This window comes from Doryrhamphus excisus, linkage group LG10, assembly GCF_037039965.1.
Source record: "Doryrhamphus excisus strain RoL-2023G ecotype Guam linkage group LG10, RoL_Dexc_Guam_v1.1, whole genome shotgun sequence".
NCBI classification, from domain to species: Eukaryota; Metazoa; Chordata; class Actinopteri; order Syngnathiformes; family Syngnathidae; genus Doryrhamphus; species Doryrhamphus excisus.
In genome coordinates this window covers 15056640-15079763 of record NC_136366.1, presented here as the reverse complement: position 1 = coordinate 15079763, position 23124 = coordinate 15056640, and the positions used below count along the sequence as shown (strand labels likewise).

The following is a 23124-nucleotide window of genomic DNA, read 5'->3' as shown; positions in this document are numbered from 1 at the left end:
TTACACAGCAGCGCTTTGCACTCAACACCGTGAGCATGCTCAAAACACGACTGGAAATATTTGCCTTCATTCATACCAAAAAATATGTTTCTCACTGACATCCTAAAGCAATGTTTTTCCTCAGTGAGGCATTCCCATATTCAAGTTATGTTTTTTTACAGACACGGGGACAAAGAAAGAAAGCAATTTCATTCAAAAAAGGTAAGAAACATTGCTTTCTTTTCCCTCCTCACACTCTACTCCACTCAGCTCCCCTCCCTCTCCGCTTCTCTCCATCTTTGTCAACAACAGTATCCATTACAGGTAAAAGTGATCTTAAATGGGGAACTGTAATTATTCTCCATAAAATGTGTTTTTGTTCATATTTTGGGGTGTGTGGAACGGATTAATTTGATTATTTGCCTCTGAACATTGGCTTTATTTTGCTCAAACAATTGTATGTTAAAATGGGAATATTTTTGTTTGGAAGTTTGTTGGTAAATATAAATTAAAAGTATCGATTTTTGCAATAATAGTTCTGTATTTATTCTGTATCGGATCCAGTATCAGCCATCCCTACAGATAGCGACTTCCACAAAACAACAGAGCAGTTATTTATTTAGAAGGCTGCTCGAGCCGCCCACTGAACTGTACACTCGCTCTGATTGGTCAAACTCGCGATCAGTCACTCGCTCACACTTCTCCACCCCCTCTCTCCCCGCAGCACGTTGGGTTGAGCGGTCGGCTAGGGGACCGTGGACAGCTCCCGTCTGAGGAGCAGAGTAACACAGGAGGAGGAGAGGGCTGGACATGGGGGAGCCACCGCACAGGCCCGTATGATCAAGATAAAAACACTTTTTATGTGCACCTACCGGGGAAGAGACACAAAGAGACCGACGTGGAAAGGCCTTTGGAGGACCGGGAAACAACCTCGAAAGTGAGAGAAAAGGGGGGGTGGGGGGGACACGGCTGCTGACCCATCCCGGCGCATCAGGGGTGAGAAGAGGAGCGAGTAAGGAGGAGAAAGGAGAAATATTTCCGCTCGACCTGATGGACTGAGGACAGATGAATGAAGACTGCCTACACTAACGCCTATAGATGCCTGGCCAAGGATCTGGACGCTTACGCCATGAACACGGACATGACAATAGACGGCATTGGCAACCTTCATGGCGGGGTGGCGGTGAGTTCCGTGGCCCCTGAGGTGGAGTTGATGAGCGGCCACAGCCCGCATCACGGCCGCGGAGGCTCTTCGGGGGCGGTGGGGGGACACGGGGCGGCGGCGGCGGCTGCCCTGCGGATCCACCAGGACCTGGCCGCCGCTGCCGCGTCATCCCGCTCGGCCATGGTGTCCGGCATGGCCACCATACTGGAGGGCAGCGGGGAGTACCGTCCAGACCTGTCCCTCCCGCTGCACCACGCCATGAGCGTCCCCTGCGACACGTCCTCTCCGGGTATGGGCATGAGCGGCACTTACACCACCTTAACCCCGCTCCAGCCGCTGCCCCCCATCTCCACCGTGTCAGACAAGTTCCATCACCATCACCACCACCAGCGGCTCTCCGGGAACGTCAGCGGGAGCTTCACTCTGATGCGGGACGAGCGGGGACTACCGGGCATGAACAACATTTACAGCCCCTACCACAAGGATCACATGTCCGGGATGGGTCAGAGCCTTTCCCCGGTGCTTGGCAACGGCCTGGGCTCCCTCCATAACACCCAGCAAGGTCTTCACAACTACGGCACCGCGACGCACGGAGGACACGACAAGATGCTCAACTTCGACCATACCGCCTCCATGCTCACCAGAGGAGACCCCCACCAGCACCGAGGCCTCGGTGGTCCGGGAGGCGGGATGATGCCGCACCTGAACGGAATGCATCACCCGGGACATCCCGTGTCCTCCACGGGCCACCACCCCCACCCCCACCCCCACCTCCATTCTCCATCTCACGGGCCAGTGTTGGCTTCCACCCGGGAAAGACCGCCCTCCTCCTCCGGGACGCAGGGAGTGAACAGTTCGGGGCAGCTGGAGGAGATCAACACCAAGGAGGTGGCGCAGCGGATCACTGCGGAGCTCAAGAGGTACAGCATCCCTCAGGCCATCTTCGCCCAGAGGGTGCTGTGCCGCTCCCAGGGGACCCTGTCAGACCTGCTGAGGAACCCCAAACCATGGAGTAAACTAAAGTCGGGCCGCGAGACCTTCAGGAGGATGTGGAAGTGGCTGCAGGAGCCTGAGTTTCAAAGGATGTCAGCTCTCAGACTGGCAGGTAAGACATCACTCCAACATATTGCTGTTTTGTGGAGGTTCCCCTTTGGACCACATGGTGTTTACCTTTATTGAGTAACAACAAAAAGAACAACGGCAAGACAAATATTATCATTAAAAATGAAACTCAAAGCCAAAATTAACTTTGAAAAAAGTGAAGGAAATTGACTTTTGTGTTGGTGTTTGGGGGGCAAAGCTCAATATGTTAAGTGCATCATGACTGATGAAATCATCAGAGTTGACGCCAACTTTAGTGGAGTAGAGGTGATAGGTGCTATCAGTAGGTTCTATGTGGAAGGCACGGTCAAAGTTTTGTACTGAAAAATTGAATTTTCAGTAAAAACATTTAAAGACGTAGCTTTTTGCTGTATTTTTCTAATTTTTACAGTTTAATTTAATGGTCTAATAAGAAATAAACAGGGTTGCACTTTAAACACCCCCCTGGTGAAAGGGGAGCATATTAACACTGACAGAGTCAGAAGGCTTGAGGGGATCAGGAGATTGGGACTGAAAGGTTGTCACTTCAGTGGGTTTGGGGCCCCCTCTAGTGAGGAGCCTGATTTGTGTCCCGGCACAAAATCCTCTGTTGTCCGGAGGGGACTAAAGTAGCAGTGAAGACCGTATACAAACGGATCAGGTTGATGAGGGGGGAGACATGATGATGTGGTGGAGGTATACCGTAAATCCAAGTATAGGAAGAGTGGAGTGATGCTGCAGAGGTTTGTTTTCCTGTCTATTCAATGGTCATTTCACCCTTTTCAAATGTTTAAAATTAAAAAAAAAATGTTTTAATGCAAAAACACATTGTTAGTTGGCTTTTTAAAAAATGAAATTGCACCTTTAATGACCAAAATTAAAGACCATGAAAAAGTATTTCCTATTCAAAGCATAATGTAAACCAGTATAGTGCAAATAAAGTTAACAATTATCAAGATAAAGTGTCCAACATGGAATGTATTTATTGATTGCATAAAATAACATCAAAATAAAATTATTTTGTAAAACCTACATTTTATTTAAACCACGTTTAAAGGAGTTTGGTTTATTTCTGATGTGTAACCGTACACAAATGGCCTATGATATTATCTTCTGACAATATTGAAAATATTCCAATCCAATTCAAAACAAATGCGAATTTATCATCATTTCATTATCCATACTTGAAAAATAACAACTTTTACTCAAAATCTGTTTTTATTGAACTGTAATTAGAATGTTGGCCTTGGGGAGGAAGTATAAAAACATAAATAAATTGTGTATTTTGAAATAATTTGTATTGATATAGTACTGTGACATGTGGAATTCATAACATTTTGATAAAATTTGTTGAATTGCTGTGTTAAGGCATTAAAAAGTCTGTCATTTCACTCGGACAGCAGTTTACTGCTAAATCGACTCTTTACCAAATCATCGTCCCAAGTCCTTTGTCAATAAATAAATTGAGATCTTGAAAAAATCAAACCACAGAGACGAGTGCGTAGTAATCCATATTTGCTCAATACGAAAGCTTTACATGAAGAGTTTGTGCTTGAGCTCTGACGGATGAGATTATCTCCGCACAATTACACTGTTCTTTGATTCCTTGATTCCCGTCTATTGACCTCGTGACAGGGCTTGTTTGATTTTGAGAGCTGCTGTTTGATTATATAGATTAACAGGAAATGCCTTGAGTGATGGAGGAGGGGTGAGTTGGTATGTGTGTTGTAAAATGGCAGCATGGAGACACACACTGGGAAGCATCCTACTCCTGCAGTCTGGTGGAAATGCACCTCCTCTGCTTCTCCTCAGTTGACTTTTACAATATGCAAGACGGGCCTGCTTCTGTTCAACCACTTACATCAGCAAGTGGCAGGAAATTGAGTGTAGAAGGTATTTTTCCACTATAGTGTTGTTAGTCGAGTATCTATTATATTTAATATCAATTTAAAATCTAAATTCCTTGGCCATTAAGATTTTAGCCATTGATACTATACTATACATACTGGGTGCATAAATGATTATGTCCCCCGTTTCACTGAGAACCGCCATCCATGCACTATAAGTCAATATTGCCAAAGGAAATGATCAGTTGTCGTTGTTGTGGACGTGCAGTAGTTATTCCATTTCACTCTCTCGAGATTTTTTTTTTAATGACTGTGGGACAACAGGGAGCAGCAAATCCTTAATCAACAATGCTACAGGCACCTCATAGCGCTGAGGTCACAGGTCAGAGATGCAACACTGTTTTATTAGATGTGGTAAATGTAGAAGCTACGGGGAAAGACTCTTATGTTGTGTATAGCTTGGAAGTGGAATACAGTATTGCAAAAAATGGCAGCAATCCTTTTCTTTGTGGTGTAATAATAACTACACGTGATTTAGACTGGATACAGCCTGTTCCACTACATCCACTTGGGTTTGCAGTTAACACTGGCTTCTTTTTCTGGCAAACTTTGTCTATTCTCTAAGGAATATTTCTCTCAAAGCAAATGTAAGTGAATCATATTTGACTGAAAAAGGCAGAGGTAGATGAGGTCATCTTGGAAGGACATGTGCTTCATAAGCACTCTACCAGGTGCAGTTTTAAACCCATCTTTATACTCTCAGTGAGTATTGCCAAAATAATTTAAGATCTTTTGCTGACTTAGACATTTGGGTAATACTTCTGCATCGCTTTCACTGGGACTTAATTTCCTTCATTTTTATTTTAATTGATTTCCAACACTATAGGCGTTACATATGGCTTTAATTTGCTACATTTCCCATGATCTGAATTTCATTGGTCGGACCCTGTGCACAATATAAGAGCTGTTCAAGTCCCAGTTTCTCAGCGCTGTGAAAATTGGATTTTCTACTAGTGTGTTAGTGACCAAAGCAACTAACTGTCGTTATTTAGTTACGTTTAACTTTGTTGTTTTAAGAGTCAGACTTATACAATTAACAGATTTCCACACACTTTATAGAGTTGAGGACCAAGAAAAAAAAGCACATTTTTTTAGCAGTAGTGAAATATAATTTATTCATTCATTCATTTATTTTCTACTGATTATTGTCACAAAGGTCACGGGGGGTGCTGGAGCCTATCCCAGCTGTCTTTGGGCAAGACACCCTGGACTGGTCGCCAGCCAATCACAGGGCACATATAGACAAACAACCATTCACACTCACATTCATACCTATGGATAATTTGGAGTCGCCAATTAATCTAGCATGTTTTTGGAATGTGGGAGGAAACCGGAATACCCGGAGAAAACCCACACATGCACGGGGAGAACATGGAAATTCCACACAGAGATGGCTGAGGGTGGAAATTAACTCGGGTCTCCTGGTGCGAACCATTCGACCGCCGTGCAGCCGAATGAATGAAAAGAATAAATAAACATTTAAGGTTACTTTTACCTTCATTGAAGACATGATTGTTGGCAACTCAAAACTGGAAAGTGGTGCTGGTTGATTTTGCTACTAAATCACGTCTTTCAATCTTCAATAAAGGTAAAAGTAACCTGATGTTCATTTATCAATTTCATTGGTCTTTTATACGCATTTAAAATCATTTCATGCATGTAAAACTATAATTGTAAAAATATAAAAACATGTTTTGTGTAAACATTTTTGGAAGTCAACCGTTGATGTAACGCAGCACACATTCAGTTCCGGTTGCCATTTTTTTAAACTAGTAGGATGCTAACAAGGAAAGACTTTTTGTGATTTTAAAACATACATTAAAACATTTAAAACATACTTTTCTGACCTATAAATGTAGCTAGAATGTTGACTTCTCGTGTTAAACCATGACAACGTTTCAGATAATGAGGTTTGTACATTTGGAAGTGAGCCCTGAAAGATGTTTGGGATGGGTCAAAACTCTCAGTTTCAGAGGGTGTTGTAAAACTGGAAGTTTGTGATGTCACAGATAGGCGGGCTTCCTTATATGGGCGTACGCTGTTGCCCGAATATGCTCTCTGCCCTGCACCAAGCTCTGCTTCTATGTTTACATTGTTAGCAATGGCTCCCAGGAAGTGTTTCTTTTTGTTTACAATTCATTCAATTCATTTGTTTACAATGCCTAACAACCCGTCAATTTATCAGTGTCCTAACTGTGTTTTAATTAAAACAGACCGTTTTTGCTGGAAGCAAGAAATCCAAATAAATACAGCGGGAATAGGTGCAGATTCTGGAAAGTTTAGAAACCTTTCTGTCCTACTAGTTACCATGTGTAACTGCTTTTATAGGAGTCCATAACTCGCATAATAGTTCATCTTTAAGAACACAGTTGAACGCAGTGTATTAACAACACAGCAAGGTGCGGTCCATATTGTCTGCTAACCAAAGAATGTATGCAAACCGAGGCAAAATTGTGATGTATATTTTCAACATTAACCGAAAAAGATGTTAACCAGGGAGGATGCAAACCAAGGTTCACAATATTTGCTTGATTGGGAATACTGTTATGTGTGACATATTTGAGAAGTCACTTGCTGAGATGTGTGGGAAATTATTTTTATATCACTTTGATTTGAAGCTGTGAATCTAAGTAATCATAAAAAACATATTTTTTTAAATATAGGTTTTTTCACAAGAGTGTAGAGTTTTTCAGGACAAAAAGCTACATTTGCATGTGGATTGGTGTTCATGTGGACATGGCCTAAGGCTGTCGCAAAATGATTGCCAGATCCACACCATATCAAGCCCCACCCAAACCTTTTTAGGGCTTTCATTGTGAGTTCATTTTCCAGAAAAATGTTCCTCAAGGAGATTCTTGGGGCAGTTCCTATGGTAGGAAAATGCTTAAAGGTGCAGCTTTGAAACGTCTCCGAAGCTTTATCTCTTTTCAGGGGGGGTGGGAGGGGGGGGGTATTATGTGATTGTCGGGGGAATTGAACACAAGAGCAGAGGCAGCAGCATCCCAATGAATTATTGATGGGAATCTCGGCGTGACCCTCCTCGGTCTGCTCACTTCACTTCTTCTTCACCTCACAGCCGGGTTAACCAGGCAAAATGGAGGGAGGGAACAAGATGGGGGGGAGGAAGAGTGGAGCTCATTGTTTGGTTGGAGGAGGCTGCGTGGTCGCCTGTGACTTCAAGTGAATTATGGATGAAAAGAAAGCGATACTCAAATCAGTTTTAGAATAGAAGAGATCATATTTCCACTCAAACAATTCCATCAATAAAACAAGAGTCAAACATTTTGTGACATTTTGGAAACAAATTAACAAACAACAACGCTGGTGGATGACGTATGATGGCTACATGCATTAGCTCCATGAATGATGAAGCATTAATATGCTACATAAACAATGCATAGGATCCACCTGGAGATGTTTTCCCTCCAGATGGAATGGAATTTGAACTGTTATGTCACTGGAGACACTGAGATTAGAGAGTCCACTCTGGGTCAAATAGCACTGAACATCCAAATGACTGAACTCTAATATTTTCCATTTTATGCATCCTGCTGCAAGCAGATGCTGTGCATTATTAATGAGCTGGACTCTGGGCTTTATGGCACACAGATTACCAGCAGTTACTCTGCCTGTGTTTTTGTTGTGTATGTGTTTGGTCTTACAGTTCAAGACTCAATACTGTGGGAAAACAGATTGCATCTGTTATCACCTTTTCTTCTTTGGACCTCCTGCATATTCACAGTCTGCTATTGATCCATAGTGATAGATTTTAAGCTGCTGGAAGGAGATTTAAGAGACTTTAGTGTGACAGTTTGGGATAATTTGACATAAAGTCTCTTCTTGATTATTAAGCAGAAATTGTTGCACTTTTAAACCCTTAAAGGTTGAAAAAAAGCAGATAAATATTTGTCTGCAGCATCAGGATTCAGGGAGCTAAAGTGTTAATTTATTACATGTGCTAGTGTTACGCTTAGTTAACAACGTGCCAGGCTGTCATGTCGCCTTATCCTAGTCGTCTCTCAAGAGTATTGCACATCATTAATTGAGATGCATGTGGTAAACAACACTTTATAGAGTGATCAAACACATACAGTTGTCCCTCATTTATAGCGCTTCATTGGTTCCAGACCCGACCATGCTAAATTCATTTATGCCACATTTTAATGAATTATTTAAAATTCAGTGTTAACAAATGTAATATTTTCACAGTTAGAGCTGTTTATGACTTTAAAATGTGTTTTTTAACAATATTGGTATACACTGCGTGTATCACATTTCATTCATCATAAGTCAGTCATAATTTAGTAGTTCATAATACAGATAAAAATGTACCGCATACATTTACCACTGCTAGAAAAATATTTTTTTTTACATGTTTTTGGCCTTATATTTCACTGAAGCATTGAGATTTCATGATGTCATTGAACACACCACAGTTGTGTGCTGTGACTGCACCATAAATATGGATTGTATTATTAAACAATGGCAATTGAAGAGAGAAGGGCAGGGTTCTGGGGTTAAATCTAATCTAATAATTCAAATAGTCACTTTTATTGCAAATGCTGATCCAAAATTGTAGAATGCCAACACCAGTAGGTTTTTATGGATGTATCATTATTAATTAAGTGTGAATACCTGTTAGTATAATTTGGTGTAGATTTTAACTTAATACTGTCCTTGGATGTATAGTTTGCCTGTCCCAGCAATGACTATATATACTGTATATTTAAATACTGTTATATATACACAGTATATAGTAACATTTGGAGCCTATCCCAGCTGTCTTCGGGTGAGAGGCAGGGTACACCCTGGACTGGTCGCCAGCCAATCACAGGGCACATATAGACAAACAACCATTCACACTCACATTCATACCTATGGACAATTTGGAGTCACCAATTAGCCTAGCATGTTTTTGGAATGTGGGAAACTGGAGAACCCGGAGAAAACCCACGCATGCATGGGGAGCCGTCAGGCCTGCGCGCTAACCACTCGACCACCATGCAGCCAACTATATGTTGATGAAGGATTTAATGGATTATGTGATATGGAATTAGATCGGGAGCTTGGTGAACCGCTTTTGACTTTTTGTGTTAATTTAGAGTATTCAGCCAGGTAGGTGTTCCTTCATGTCTTTTATACTGTTATGCCAGTATGGATGTGAAAAAGGTCTTAAATTTAAAAAAAGGTATTTATTGCGACTTACGTTTTTTTTTTCCTCTTCAGAATGCATTTTTTGACTGATTCAACATATAGTCTGGAAAATACCGTTGGCAAAAATGCAGCCACTGCCCGGATGGTTGAGGGTTCAGTGCGTTGCTCAGGAGAAGCTCAGGAGTTCTCAGGAAGTACATTGGTTTATATCTAGAAACCGGTTCTAATGTCCATGTTACCAGTGCTTACATCTTTGGTTCACAAGCCACACAAAGGTGACAAACAAAGCAACTCTCCATTGGACAAACCTCTTCCAAAGTCAAAACAGCAAGCTGTGACCCAACCAGTATGCAGGATAGTGATAGTGAAGTCTGTCCTGAAGGTTATTGACTTTAGAAAACGAGAGCCAATCAAACTGTGCAAGGCTGTCGGAGAGACCAAGTTCCAACATAGAGTAGGAGACATGTCAGCCTAGATCAGCATGTGTTTTCCATCTTTTGAGGAAAGGGATACAGAATTGCAATATTTCTAGCTGATGCGGACATAGTTTCTAAAAAAAAAAAAAAAAAAATCTTGCAGGCATAAACACAAGCATGAAAACAAAGCAGCACCTCATCAATATCTTAAATGTGAAAACACCAACCCTGCTTGTTCACACGCTTTACAATCTTCACGGTGGCTTCCAATGAGAATATCAGCCGCCTTGTGCAGTGATTTTCTTATTTAAGCTGTCTGCAACAATTATGCTGCCCTGGAGGTGCTGAAGTGGTACAAGTGTTGCCGGGCACAACAGAAGGAGCCTGAGTTCAGAGAAGAAAATGGCCCTGTCACTGCTTTATTAAGGCGGTCAAATCAAACGTGACATCTGTACTCTGAGCTCATGGAGGCAGACTGGTCGGCGAATAGACACAAACATCTTCAGGAAGACTAAAAGAAGCAGCATGAACATGACTCTTAGCCCACAGTGTTAAATCAGATCTTTTGCAGCCATGACTGTGTAGAGAAAATGCATGGATGGATACAACACCATATATGTACAGTATCTTCAAGTCACAAACACATCTCACTTTCTCTTTGTCACAAGACAACAGCAAGATGCATTCAGGGACACTTGGAACATTGTCTTTGTTATATATGTATGTGTGGCCTAAATAAACAGAAAGACAGATGCTAAAAATCACTATAAATGATGATAATAATAAGGATAATAAATTCCCTTGCAAGCCTTTACTGGCATCTCATTGAGCGCCGTGTGTCTGCTCACCCCTAAAGACCCCCCTAAAGAACTGTCCTCAGGTATGTTTAGCGGTAACTCGCAGTCCATACGCTACATTTTTATTGCAGTTCAAAGTAAAAATTAATCAAAACGTTGATTTTCACACAGCAAGATGCTTGTCTGCTCTTTGCTCTTTACCTTGTTCTTCCAGCTTACATTGCATATAACCCAAATAAGCTAGTGGATGTTAAGAATATATTTGTTGACAATCGGTACCCTAAATATATATATATGAGGTTCTGTATTTAAATTCCTAGATGAAACTGATAATTACTCCCCAAACCCATTTGTTTATTTTCTGTCTTATTTTCCCTTTTCTTGCAGTTGTCCCTCTAAATTTGTCTCCTCATTCTCTCTGCTTCCCTCAGGTTCATTAGTATTGGTGTTGCAGCTTGGCTGAAATAACTCTGTCTGCAGGTGTAATGAATAAAGACAGGCGGCACGGAGCCGTCATTCTGTAGACAGGCTTTATGGTGAAAGACAAACAGCAGGGAGAGAAACAAAAGGACAAATAAAATACATTGCCTTTTGGGGTTCGACCTTGTGTTGCACAAAATGATGTAGTAATAGATTACGTTCTAATGAGATTCAAATAGATATCATGCAACAAAAACACGTTTGACAGCAGGGTAGGAAACCTTGAAGGGATGGGAAAAATGTTATTATGTGCTTTCTTGTCTGGGTATGTAAATGAGCTGATGTGTATCGGTAGTGGATCAATGCTCAGCTGATAGCCAGATTTATTTAGATGTAAGTGCGAATCTGTAGGTATCGGTAATGTGTGTATGTTTGATTGCGAAGCGGCAGTTTGGGTTTAGCCGGTGCATGGGGATGGATGTATGTGGATCGATGGCTGTAATCCAGAGCAGATTAAAAGAGCATTAATACTGGCAATGATAACATAAACGGTGCGGACCTAGATCTCCATTGATCTGCAGGAACCTGATCTAGACTGGTTCCTGGAAGGGAATGGAAGAGTGGCGGTGAACAGGGGAGGAGATACTGCCCGTATTAAGCAGAGAGAGGATGCTTTTTTTAAACAGATGGCCGTTATTGTAGATCTAGTAGTGAGAAATTAGTTTTTTTCCATCTATTCATTTTCCTTCCTTTCATCCAGCCTTCCACAAGCATCCATTTACTAACATATCCAAGTGATACCTATCCATTCACCATCTGTGCATCCATTATCCATACCCAAATGTGTGTTTTTTTTTTTTATTATTTAATTTCTACAATGTCCTGCAGGCGCATAAAAACACGCTGTGGGTTCGTGATGTGCAATACCACTGATTTTACTTCCCCAGACTGCACTTTGGAAAAAACTGGTTTATGTATTTGACCGGGAAGGTGAGGTTTTAGCAACCAATTGCCTTCTAGAACTATCGCTAGTCATGACTTCCACTAGTCAAAGGCTGGACTGCACACTTATGGAGGTGAGATCCATTCCTCTTCCTGCACCCGCCACACATGGCAGTGGTATTGCACACTCCTCAGGCTTGTGGAGGTGCCCTGCGCAGCTGTATATCTCCTCCTGCGTCAAAAATTTTACCTTTTTCAAGTGCTTGTTTTTGATTACACAAGACAAGAAACACTTGTTGTCTTTGACTTTTATTGTGTACTATCAGTACGCCTCTGTATCGAATCGAAGGCTTTGTACCGACTGTATTTAACCATCCATTAATTTACTCTCCAACCCCTTTGATTACTCGTACTTTTCAGCAACCCATCCATCTATTCACTATCCATAATCATCTGTACCAAAAATGACCTTCATTCAGTCACTATGCATACCCAACCATTCATCAATCTATCTTTACATTCACAATCCACATCCATTCACTATCTACAAGCCAGCTATTGCGCAACCGCTGAACCCCACACTGCTCTTTGAGTTTAACTACTTCAAATTATAAGCAATTTAGTGCTTGTTACAATGTCAGTAAATGTAGAACTAATACCCCGGTCTTCTATCATTTTATAATGCTGAGACCTGCTTCTCACAGACCAAGAAACCTGATCAACTCCAATGACCTAGCACTGATCAAAATAGAGACCAGCACATCGGTAAGCCATTTATGGCTGCCCAACATCCTCTTGATCAATCGCCGATAACAATACAATCTATTGATTGCTGAATATTATCTTTCGGCCTGTGTTTGCCTTCTGCCTGCTCTCTCACACGGTGATGGCGTCGGGATGCCAAAAAACATATCTGATAAGAACGAGTACAGAGAAGCCAGTTAACTCATCATCTATTAGTCTTTGTGTGTGTATGTCCACACAGAGGTTCCCTTTGACTTATCCTCACTGTCAACATCCAGTGAGTCAAGGTTAGTGAATGTTTTTCCTGAAGTCTTTCTGTCTATCCAGGGACATGAGTTTGTAAATGTCAACTTTTAGCAATTTTAAGTCCATTTTCACATTCGGGTGTCATAGTCACAACGTCTTCAACAGGTAGAGCAGCATACTTTTCCAAAGATATGCAAAATTTTCTATTCTGGCACCATCGTTCAAATGCTTTACAATTAAATCATTTCTACAAAGGCGACAAGTCATACTCTTACATGTCCCGCATTTGTTTGCACAAACTCTCCCCAGCACGAATGACGATTCCTGGCAATGCGTACATGTACCATGATGGAATGTGTTTGACCTTTGGATGACTAATACAAATGGCGAAAAATGGCAAATACGTTCTGACGCAACACTGAAGTGATGCATAGCCCGGCAAGGGAAGTGGTGCATTAGCTTGGATCTGTGATGTATGAATTACGTTCTCGAAAACCTTCACTCCTGCCCTCTGCAGGTTGTTGCTGATGTCACTAACATTTGTTTAAGGGTCTTTCTTTGCAACTCTCACAATGTTACTGTTATCACTTGCTGATGTTTTCGTTGGGCTACCTGTTCGGTGACTGTTGGTTGTACATGCTATGACTAATGTTTGTACAATGGTTAGGATTGATTTTCAGTCTTCTCTAGTATTCGTGGGTTTTTTTCAGCTCTAAATGCAGTCTGCACAAACAAAACCTGCCTACGGAACAGAGAAAGTAATTTTTATATATATCTAAACAAGTTTTACATTCCAGTGTTGCAATATTGTGTTGAAAAACTGACAATGACGAGATGAGATGAGAAAATGGACTATAATAGAGTGACTGAGTGAGGTGAATGACATCAGCCATTTCCTCATCTCAGTGACATCACATCAGAGCCCATGATTGTTTCTTCTGGTAAACAGTGGGAGATGCATTACAGCACTAATACAGTTTATGTATCTTTTGAATACTCACTCTTTTTTTCCACCTTTGTGTTTCACAACTGTGTTAAACACTTTTTTTAAATTTTGCCCATCATTCACAGTCCTTATGTGAAACATGAACACATTTTCTTTACCATTTCTGTGCATTAAACACAAGTTAATACAAGATAGCTAACAACACACATCAATGGGGGACACCTATTTCGACTATGAAGCCCTCTAAAAAAAAACTTAACGATGTTGCATCATTTGATATACATGCTGTGATCATGCATTAACACGCACACTGATGATAACATGTAATAGTTGCAGTATCTTACCGTATTTTGATGATTTAAAACACTAAACGTTTTTCCTCGGGCCAATTGATACACATACTTGTGTTAGTTCTATCAACAACAGCAGCATAGATACAGCAACAACACTTATGATATCCGTTCTCCTAGGTATAGCTGTATCTTCCAGTACATGACGTGTGCTGCAGTCCTCAGGTAATAAATGCTGATGACAAATGATGACGACAGAATCTTTGTAGCAAAATTGAGAGCTACGTATCCAATTCTGTCTGTGAATGATGCTGTGGTTAGTGTGTTAGATCAAAATAGTTTTTCATAATAACGCCTTAGCTTGGTTAATATATAAGTTAGTTATGTAAATGGAACACTGTTTTTTTCAAGTTTTTTTTGTGAGGACTTTAGCATCTAAATAGTTATTTCCCATGTTAGCGAGCACATATTAACTCGTTTTTTGTCATATTAACTTGTTTTCTCATGCTAGAATGTCCAGAAAAGGGAAATAAATGTGTTGATATGTGAATGATGGACACAATTCCCCAAATAGTCCACAATCATCTGTTTTCTGTGTGTTAGAAAGATATAAAAACAGATAAAAAGAAGAACGATATTAAAACACCTCCAAAAACCCTCCAACAAGGTTTTATCATGTTATATCTATGCTGTAACCAAGGTGGCAAGGTGTCATTACACGAGTATAACAATAATAGTAACAATGTCACTGTTGCATCGTTAATGTGCAGATCACATTATGTAAACGGATCATTGATGGAGTTTTTTGAAGGTGTGTGTTGTGTGCACACAAATCCGGAAATACTACAGAGCACATTTACACCCTTAATTGTACGCTTATATTGATCTCCAATCAGTTACATTAATGATTAAGTGCTTCAGCCGCTAAGTGTATTGAATAGCGCTGATGTAATTCCATATTTTTCTTTACATTAAAAACGTCTTTAAGCCACGGGTGATTAAACTTTTAGTGCTCCTGTGAGTATTTCCAGCAGCAGGACAGTGTGTGTGAGATTGATCTCAAACTAGTTTCCATGTGTGTGTTCACGTTAACAAAGGACTATAACCAGCTTGAATTAATTCATATTGGGAAGGCACCTTTCCACCAGACAGAACGGCTCAGCTTGGTTTATTACGGCACAGCTGGAAAGCATAAGCCTGATGTGATTTGTGTTTCCACCTTGGGATATGTCAACAGGATAATGATAGCTGCATAATAGCGTGACATCATAGCAGGGGAAAAAAGAAGAACCCATCAATAAATTCAAACAATAACATAACAATAGATGACCGTCGGTCAATTAATCTGCAATGTGACCCCAATCAACACTTATTTATTGTTCTTTTAAAAAATGGTGTTCGGTAACAAACTGCACCAAACATTCTAGATCCAATTGATAACAGTTTTGGTGTTTTCCTTTCCCAGCGAGACAGAGAAACAGAGACAGAGAGAGCGTCTTTAGTCTTATGTTCCATTTCCGGTTGGCAAAATGGAAAGAGGAAAGGATCACGGTGCATTAAGCACAACCACACACACACAAGCGTACACAGAGGCGTATTGTGTAGTACTGATTGCTAAGTGCTAAAATATTGCATGCTTTAATATACTACTGTACAGTAAGTGTGTTTATGTTTAGAAAATATAGATAGAATCAGTTTAAGTGCTGCGATAGCGTGCATTGTGAGTTTGCTAAGTCGCTATACTCCAGCTTGAGTCAAGTGGCAAATCTGGAGTATGATAACATGGTTATAATAATGAGCAATTCATTTCAGGGACATGACATCAGGTTCAGTCACATATGCAAACAAATGATATCAGCACTTATCAATAATTCAATGGGGGTATTTTGGCCTTAAAATGCTGACATTCCTTGCACATTCCCATATTATAAAATCCATTTTAAGTATTGGGCTTCTTGTCTTGTGGTTGTTGGTGGTGGTGAAAACAATAATCAGTCACACCCTGAAGTGGACATTTATTGGCTGTCATTGTGTTTGGGCTTGAGCGGTGAGTAGCAGGAAGGAGATGTGAAAATGGAGGTGTATGTGAGAGCTATCCGTCCAATGAATTGGCTATTAACATTTGGAAAACACCTAAAGATTATATCAATAATAAGGAGTGACGTTTTCTTTATAGGAAGGAGTTCACGTACCACCAAAGCCGCTCAAGTTTAGCCTACCACATCAACGCACCCAGTCATGAGTGCCGCCACAGCTAACGTTAGCAGCGGAGACATTAGCAATTTAGCGAGCCATAACAAGGCTCTTCAGCAAACTAAACTCAAAGAGAATGAGCAAGTATGAGTCAGTCTGCGACTGGCAGGCTGATGAATGTCCTTGCCAAATCCATAAAAAAATCCATTAGATCAATTAATTACAAATAATAGTAATTAATCTCTCCATTATTTTAATCACCTGACAGAACCAATCAAAATATGTCACCCTGCATCTAAAGATAGAAGCTTGGATAGGCTCACGTTTTGAAAGAGACATAAAAATTGCAAAATTCATACACATTTTGCAAATTGACAAATTGCAGCGTATTTTTCCTGAAAACACTTGTACTCTCACACGACCTTAGCATTTGAATGCATCAAACTAAGACTCCAGCAATGGAGTTTCCTTCAGGGATGTGAGTTGGAATGAAATGATTTTGATCATTTGAAAAAACATTGTAGATATCATGAAATAATTATTCTCTGCTGGCGTTTTGACGTGCCAAAACATGGCGCCACACTCCAGCACTGAAATGTACGTTGAAGGGCGACTTTACTACTTACCCTGCACTTATATGCCCTGAGTGTAATGGATACCAGGCCTAAGTGGTAATGGTGCAATAAAAAAATGATACAGAGTGCAAGAGGAGGGGAGCCGTGGTGAAAGGAAAAAAGAGGGATGAAGCCAGTCAGAAAAATAGGAGGGGCAGAAAGATGAGCAAGAGGCAGGGAAGACTGATGCAAACAGCCTTGGATAGGTAAAAAGATAGAGGAGGAGAATGAGGATGGACGAAAGACAATGGAGCAGAGAGATAATGGAGACAAAAGAGTGATGATGGAAGCAAAAAAATGAAGGAGGGACAAAAGATGATAGATGGAGCCAAAAAAAGCAAAAGACAATCTTTGAAAAAAAGCAACAAGGGACAAAGAAAAAAGAAAAGATGGTGGGATAAGTGATGGACATCAAAAGAGAAACAACACATTCTAAAATATGATTGTAGGTTTGTTCTTATTGTTTTGTTCATATTGGCGGTTTAAATTCACAATTGATTCATTCTAACTTTAAAACCCACGCATGTACGAGGAGAACATGCAAACACCACACAGAGATGGCCGAGGGTGGAATTAAACTCGGGTCTCCTAGCCGTGAGGCCTGTGTGTGAACCACTCAGACATTACAGACTTATGGCCACTTTTTTGTGTCCACTAGAAAAAGATCACCAAGATGTTGATGAGGATGCCAGTTAAAGCAGCTAAAGTTAAAGACCTACATTCCTTCTACTGTCATGGGAACCGTGAGGTCTCTAGCAAATAAAATGGATGACCTGAGAGTGTTGATAAGGACTCTTTGGGAGTACAGTGACTGTGTTGTCTCGTGTCTGAAATGGCTACACATGGACTCCACCATCGTTTAGTCCACCAGCTGGGACATGCTATGTAATTGGAACAATATTGATGATCACCGGATATATTAACTTCTGTGCACTGTTTCTTTAAGACAAAACCCCGCATCAACAGTGACCTGAAGGAGCTACTCACCTTCAGATTAGTTGACATGGCGGAGTTAAAGAGGATACAACAGCAAATCAAGGCGAGACTAAGAGAGGACAAGGACTCTTATCATCAAAAGCAGAATGGCATCAAAGAGATGCGGATGTGGAGCTTTTCCTGACCATAAACCTTGACCATATCTTGCTTGCTGATACCTTCATCTTGAATAGTGTCTGATGTGAGGTACTAAATTGGTCCGGAGGACGAGCCCAGGAGACAGTCGGATGCAAAACAATGGATGATGCAGAAATAAAACCATATGAAACCCTCCAGAGGCAAATGATGGACAGGATACCAAATCATTCATTCATTCATTCATTTTCTACCGCATTTTCCTCACGAGGGTTGCGGGGGTGCTGGAGCCTATCCCAGCTGTCTTTGGGCAAGAGGTGAGGTACACCCTGTTCCGGTCGCCAGCCAATCACAGGGAACATACTATAGACAAACAACCATTCACACTCACATTCATACCTATGGACAATTTGGAGTCGCCAATTAACCTATCATGTTTTTGGAATGTGGGAGGAAACCGGAGAAGAACATGTAAACTCCACACAGAAATGGCCGAGGGTGGAATTGAACCCTGGTCTCCTAGCTGTGAGGTCTGCACGCTAACCACTCGAGCGCCGTGCTGCCAGGATACCGAATCAGATCAGCTCAATAATAAGAAGGTGATCTCGTCACAGCAAAATTCAAGTATACAATGGATGAAATGGGGCAAAGCACGTGCATAAATGGTGTGGTACAAAGTCATGAACACGGTTATTAAGGAGAGGAGAAGCGCTCCTTTCAAAATTGTTCTTGTTCTTTTCAAAGCAAAAAGAAACTTAAGGTTTAAACAATCTAAATGGGATTATAAAGACGTGTTTAGGTTACAATATAAAGGCATTTCCTTCAACATACTATTTACATTTATTTTAAGTGTATTGCAGTCCATCAGGGGAATTTGAGTATTTGTTACTATAATCCAGATGAGAGAGGCCGACTATCCCAGTGAGCCTCCATATTTTCAGCTGATCCCATCTGAACTTAGAGACGCATTTAGCAACACTCCGATTCACGCCAGAGAGCTGATGAAAGACAGCGTAACCCTGCCTTATTGATCCCATTGATCCCCAGCCTCACCTTTAAAGAAAATACCCCTCCCCTTTTACTCTCACCAACCTCTTTATTCTTAACCCCCCCCCTCCCCTTTTGTTCGCAGACAGGTAAATTCCTTTTGAATAATACAATTGCACATTTGATCCTCACTGTAACTCCGACACGGGGGTGAAAAAACAAAGCGTGATTGAATCACTCAAGCATGCTCAGTCTGTGTTTGTGTGTGTCGTTGAGTGATTGCATGCCACTCTTTTTACACTTAGATGTGTCTGCACTTTTTTCAATACATTGTCTGCTGCTGAGCTGCTTTCAAATGATCATTGTTAATTTGTCAACTGAGACTATGTCAACATCAGGCAGACATTTTTACAGTAATATATACAGTATTAGTAATAATAATACATAGTAAACAGTATTATCGCATTTTTAGTAGTAGTACAGTTGTTGTGTTAAGTGTAGATGTGACTCTAATATTATCATCAGATAACAGCCACACACTCTATGTTCCAAAACTAGACTTTAGGTTGAAGAGTGTGACAAAAAGCTGAAAAGAGGCAAGAAGAAGGATATCGCAGGGAGAGTTTCCTCTTACATAATAGTTTTGTCACTGATTTGAGGCCTTAACATCATTTGTATTGATTGGTTGGCTTGTGACTAGTGCATACTTAATTCAAAGAGCTAATCAAATCAACCCCCCCTCACCTCCTGCTCCTGAATTGGCTAAGATACAACTGCAGACACCTTATAGAGAAAGGTGTTGTTATATTTATTGTTTAGGGCCTACATAAAGGTTAATAGAATCGTTTACTTCTTGTGACTATACATAGGGTTTCATTGACATGCAAATAGCATTATTTATTAACTATGATGTATTAACAAGTGCCATAGAGTCTTGTATGAAGCATAAATATATGGCATATTTGGACGATTCTTTGAGGTATCCGATGTGCTGTGATATTTAGTGATATTTAACTATTAAGTAATGTTTAACTAGTAATAGCTTTCCATCTAACTGAATTTATTTATTGTCTCCTCTTTCCCATGGTCCATAGCGTGCAAACGGAAGGAGCAGGATACAGCGAAGGAGCGGAACAACACACCAAAGAAATCTCGGTTGGTCTTCACCGACCTACAACGTCGCACCTTGCTGGCCATCTTCAAAGAAAACAAGAGGCCTTCAAAGGAGATGCAGCTCACCATCTCACAGCAGCTGGGCCTCGAACTCACCACCGTCAGCAACTTCTTCATGAACGCCCGCCGCCGGAGCCTGGACAAATGGACAGACGACGGAGCCAGTCCCGGTGCCCAATCTTCAGCGTCCAGCACTTGTACCAAAGCGTGATGATAGGTGGAGGGGAGGGTGAGATGATTCTAGGGTGAGAAGCAACGGAGATGGGGGAACAGGTCAAGGTTTAGCCTGATCCAGGTATAGAGGGAAACCAAACGTTTTACTTTTGTTTGTTTGTTTGTTTGTGTTTGTCGAAGGTGACAAACTGAGAGAGGGGCTGCTCACTGAGACGACTTATTTGTAGCCAAACCGCCTTTTTCAAACTCATCATGACGCCATTTAGAAGCTGAAGGGTAAGCTAAAAATCTTCACTGCTGGGTTCTCCTCTGGGACAAGAAACTGATACACTAGCAAGAATACCAAAGACGAGAGGACAATATATGTTTTCTATTATGCAATATAAGCTAGCAACCAACCAATGGAATGACCAATGAAAGCTTTATAACTACAGAATGTGCTACAAAAGAGAGAGGGAAATTCCTCAGAAACCAAAGAGCATGGAATGACAACATCCCAGTGAGTGGGCATCGACCTAGTTTCACCACCACGGAAATAACAGTTTTTGACAAAATAACACATTTTCACATAGCTGGGTTCATTTGACCCTTGGGTTCACATACAGCGGCAGAAAACCAAAGTCATTTCTCCTTGAAATCAGCGTTTTTACCTCTCGAGCATCTTTTGAAGCTTCAGTCCTACCAAAGACAGAAAGCAGAGAAGTTGAATGATTAGGAAATGGCTAAATATGCAAGCACAAACACACACATTTACACGAGTACCCTTCGAGGCACATGAAACCTTCCTCACAGTTTGAGCCAACATGTACAACTGCAAGTTTTCAGTGTAGTACAGTGGATATGAATAGTGTATGTACAATGTATGTGAGCACAATGTTGAAGCACATTTTCTTTGCAATAGAACCGGCGCTCACCTCCAAGCCGAGTGGTTTTCACATCTTAGAAAACTCAGGATGCCATTTTTCTAAACAGTGGCTGAAATCCACTCTGCGTTCTAGTTATCACACACTTTAATGTACTGTACAACAGCGTATACATGTACACACATACACATATTTCTACGAGCCATTGCCCAAATGCTTTATCCAGCCACGACACTGTCAAGCTAAACCACTATGCTACCCTGGCTTCGCTCCGCCATCATTTTTCTTACCACGGTGACTCATAACACCTAGCATCTTAGCATTAGCACAATCTTAACCTTATTACATTGCTGGTAAATTCACACTTTTACTAATATTGTGCTGTTTAGATTGTAGATTTTAGGTATTAGATGTGTAAAACCTGAAAGAACCATCACCTTGGCTTGATTGTCAAATGTCTTTTTCAGAAAAATGTTTGATTCCTCTCAACACAGAACACTTGAGGGCTATCAAATATTCTAGTTTTTTTTTTTTGTGTAAAATTTGATGGCTTTTTTTTTGGAAGACGGCAAAAAAAAAACGCCACCAAGACCAACAGTAGAACAGCAGCCCATTTGATCCCATGGGGAGCAGACTGCCCAGGCGAATCAGGGCCTTTGTAATAGTAAAAGAGGACAATCTAAAGACGATGCCTGGCAAGTCCGTCTCGCATAGTGGGTCATTGGGCTGTCCCTCAGCAACCACTGATTCCAAAATCCATTTATCCTCTACGATCATCCAGTACAGCCTTTCCCATATCATGTAAATACTAACACACACCCCGAAAAACTCCACCGCCAGCACCTCTATTATGTTTCAATAGCCTTTACTACACAATCACCTCATCAATCATCTCTTACACATGCTATCAAACCAAAAAAAAGCAACCAAACCAAAGCGAAGGCGTCAGTCAGCAGCCCCTGCTCTTTTAGAACACCCAGGCTGAGTCCCAGCCTGGTTAGAGGCAAGCCAAAGGCTTAAGAACGATTTAAGATTTAAAGTGAACACGTGACTTTTTCTATTTATTGACAAATCGAAACCAAAGAAAACCCTTTTTCTGCACCTAACTGTTCCAACAAGCGAACTGAAGATGGAAGAGAATTACTACCAAAAACCAACAAAAAGATTTTTTTTTTAAATGTAAAAAAAAAAAAAAGAGCGGAGGCGGCGATGTCAAGGATGGAGGACGACATTGCCAGGACGAGGAAGGAGGACAGAGGAATGGGTGACATCAAGAAAGTGAAGAAGTAGCTTTGTTCTGGCTGAGGTCACGTCAGGCCCGCCAAGTCTGGGACTGAAAAGGGTAAAAACCACACGAGAAGGAGGGAAGGACGTTCTTCCCTCCGGCCCGGAAATGTCCGAACATTAATGTGTCTCTCACGGTTGAAGAGTGTCTTTAACGTGTGCCTATGCAGTTTTTCAAAGTAAAAAAATGGTTAAACGAAACGAACAACAGAAACCTCATCAGCTAACAAACCAAAGATTCACTGTTAACTCCAGTAGCAGTTCTCCTCCTCTTGTTAAAGAATATCAACTTCCATTAATCACTCGCCTTTTCGTCCATTTTCATACTCTTTTGACAAGGCCTACATTTGTTAGGACAAAGCTTTGGATCTGTGCTAAGTCCAATCAACTTTTGAGTGCTAAAAGGAGAGTAAACAAGTTAGCTAGCTCATACCTGTCAAGCCTCACAAGAGTACACCCAGTTTAAGTTTCTTGTATTTTAATTTTTTCGCCACTACAAAGATGGAAAGTCATGTATAAGATGAGTACTTTCCATTATTTTTCCATAACATTATTTTACAATGCAAATGTTGACAGGTATGCGCAAGCTAGCAGATAGTTAGCTAGCTTAATTACCCACATACATGTCTGGTGAGAGATACTTTTGGAATAGGCGTCCCTCCAACATGGTAGCTTTTTT

General features: G+C 41.0%; 1 protein-coding gene across 1 annotated transcript; it reads left to right on the top strand.

Annotated features, from left to right (window-relative positions):
* Positions 1–29: 29 nt before the first annotated feature.
* Positions 30–23124, top strand: onecut2 (one cut homeobox 2). Its single transcript, XM_058059596.2, has 3 exons — positions 30–201; positions 704–2249; positions 20046–23124. Exons 2-3 carry the CDS (start codon positions 1049–1051, stop codon positions 20333–20335), a joined length of 1491 nt encoding a protein of 496 aa, XP_057915579.2. The 5' UTR covers positions 30–201; positions 704–1048; the 3' UTR covers positions 20336–23124.

Excerpts from the sequence above, each read along its gene's own strand:
- onecut2 (XM_058059596.2), top strand. The coding sequence starts at position 1,049 with ATGAAGACTGCCTACACTAACGCCTATAGATGCCTGGCCAAGGATCTG. Across the intron at positions 2,250-20,045 it reads GTCAGCTCTCAGACTGGCAG|CGTGCAAACGGAAGGAGCAG; the intron begins GTAAGACATCAC and ends CATGGTCCATAG.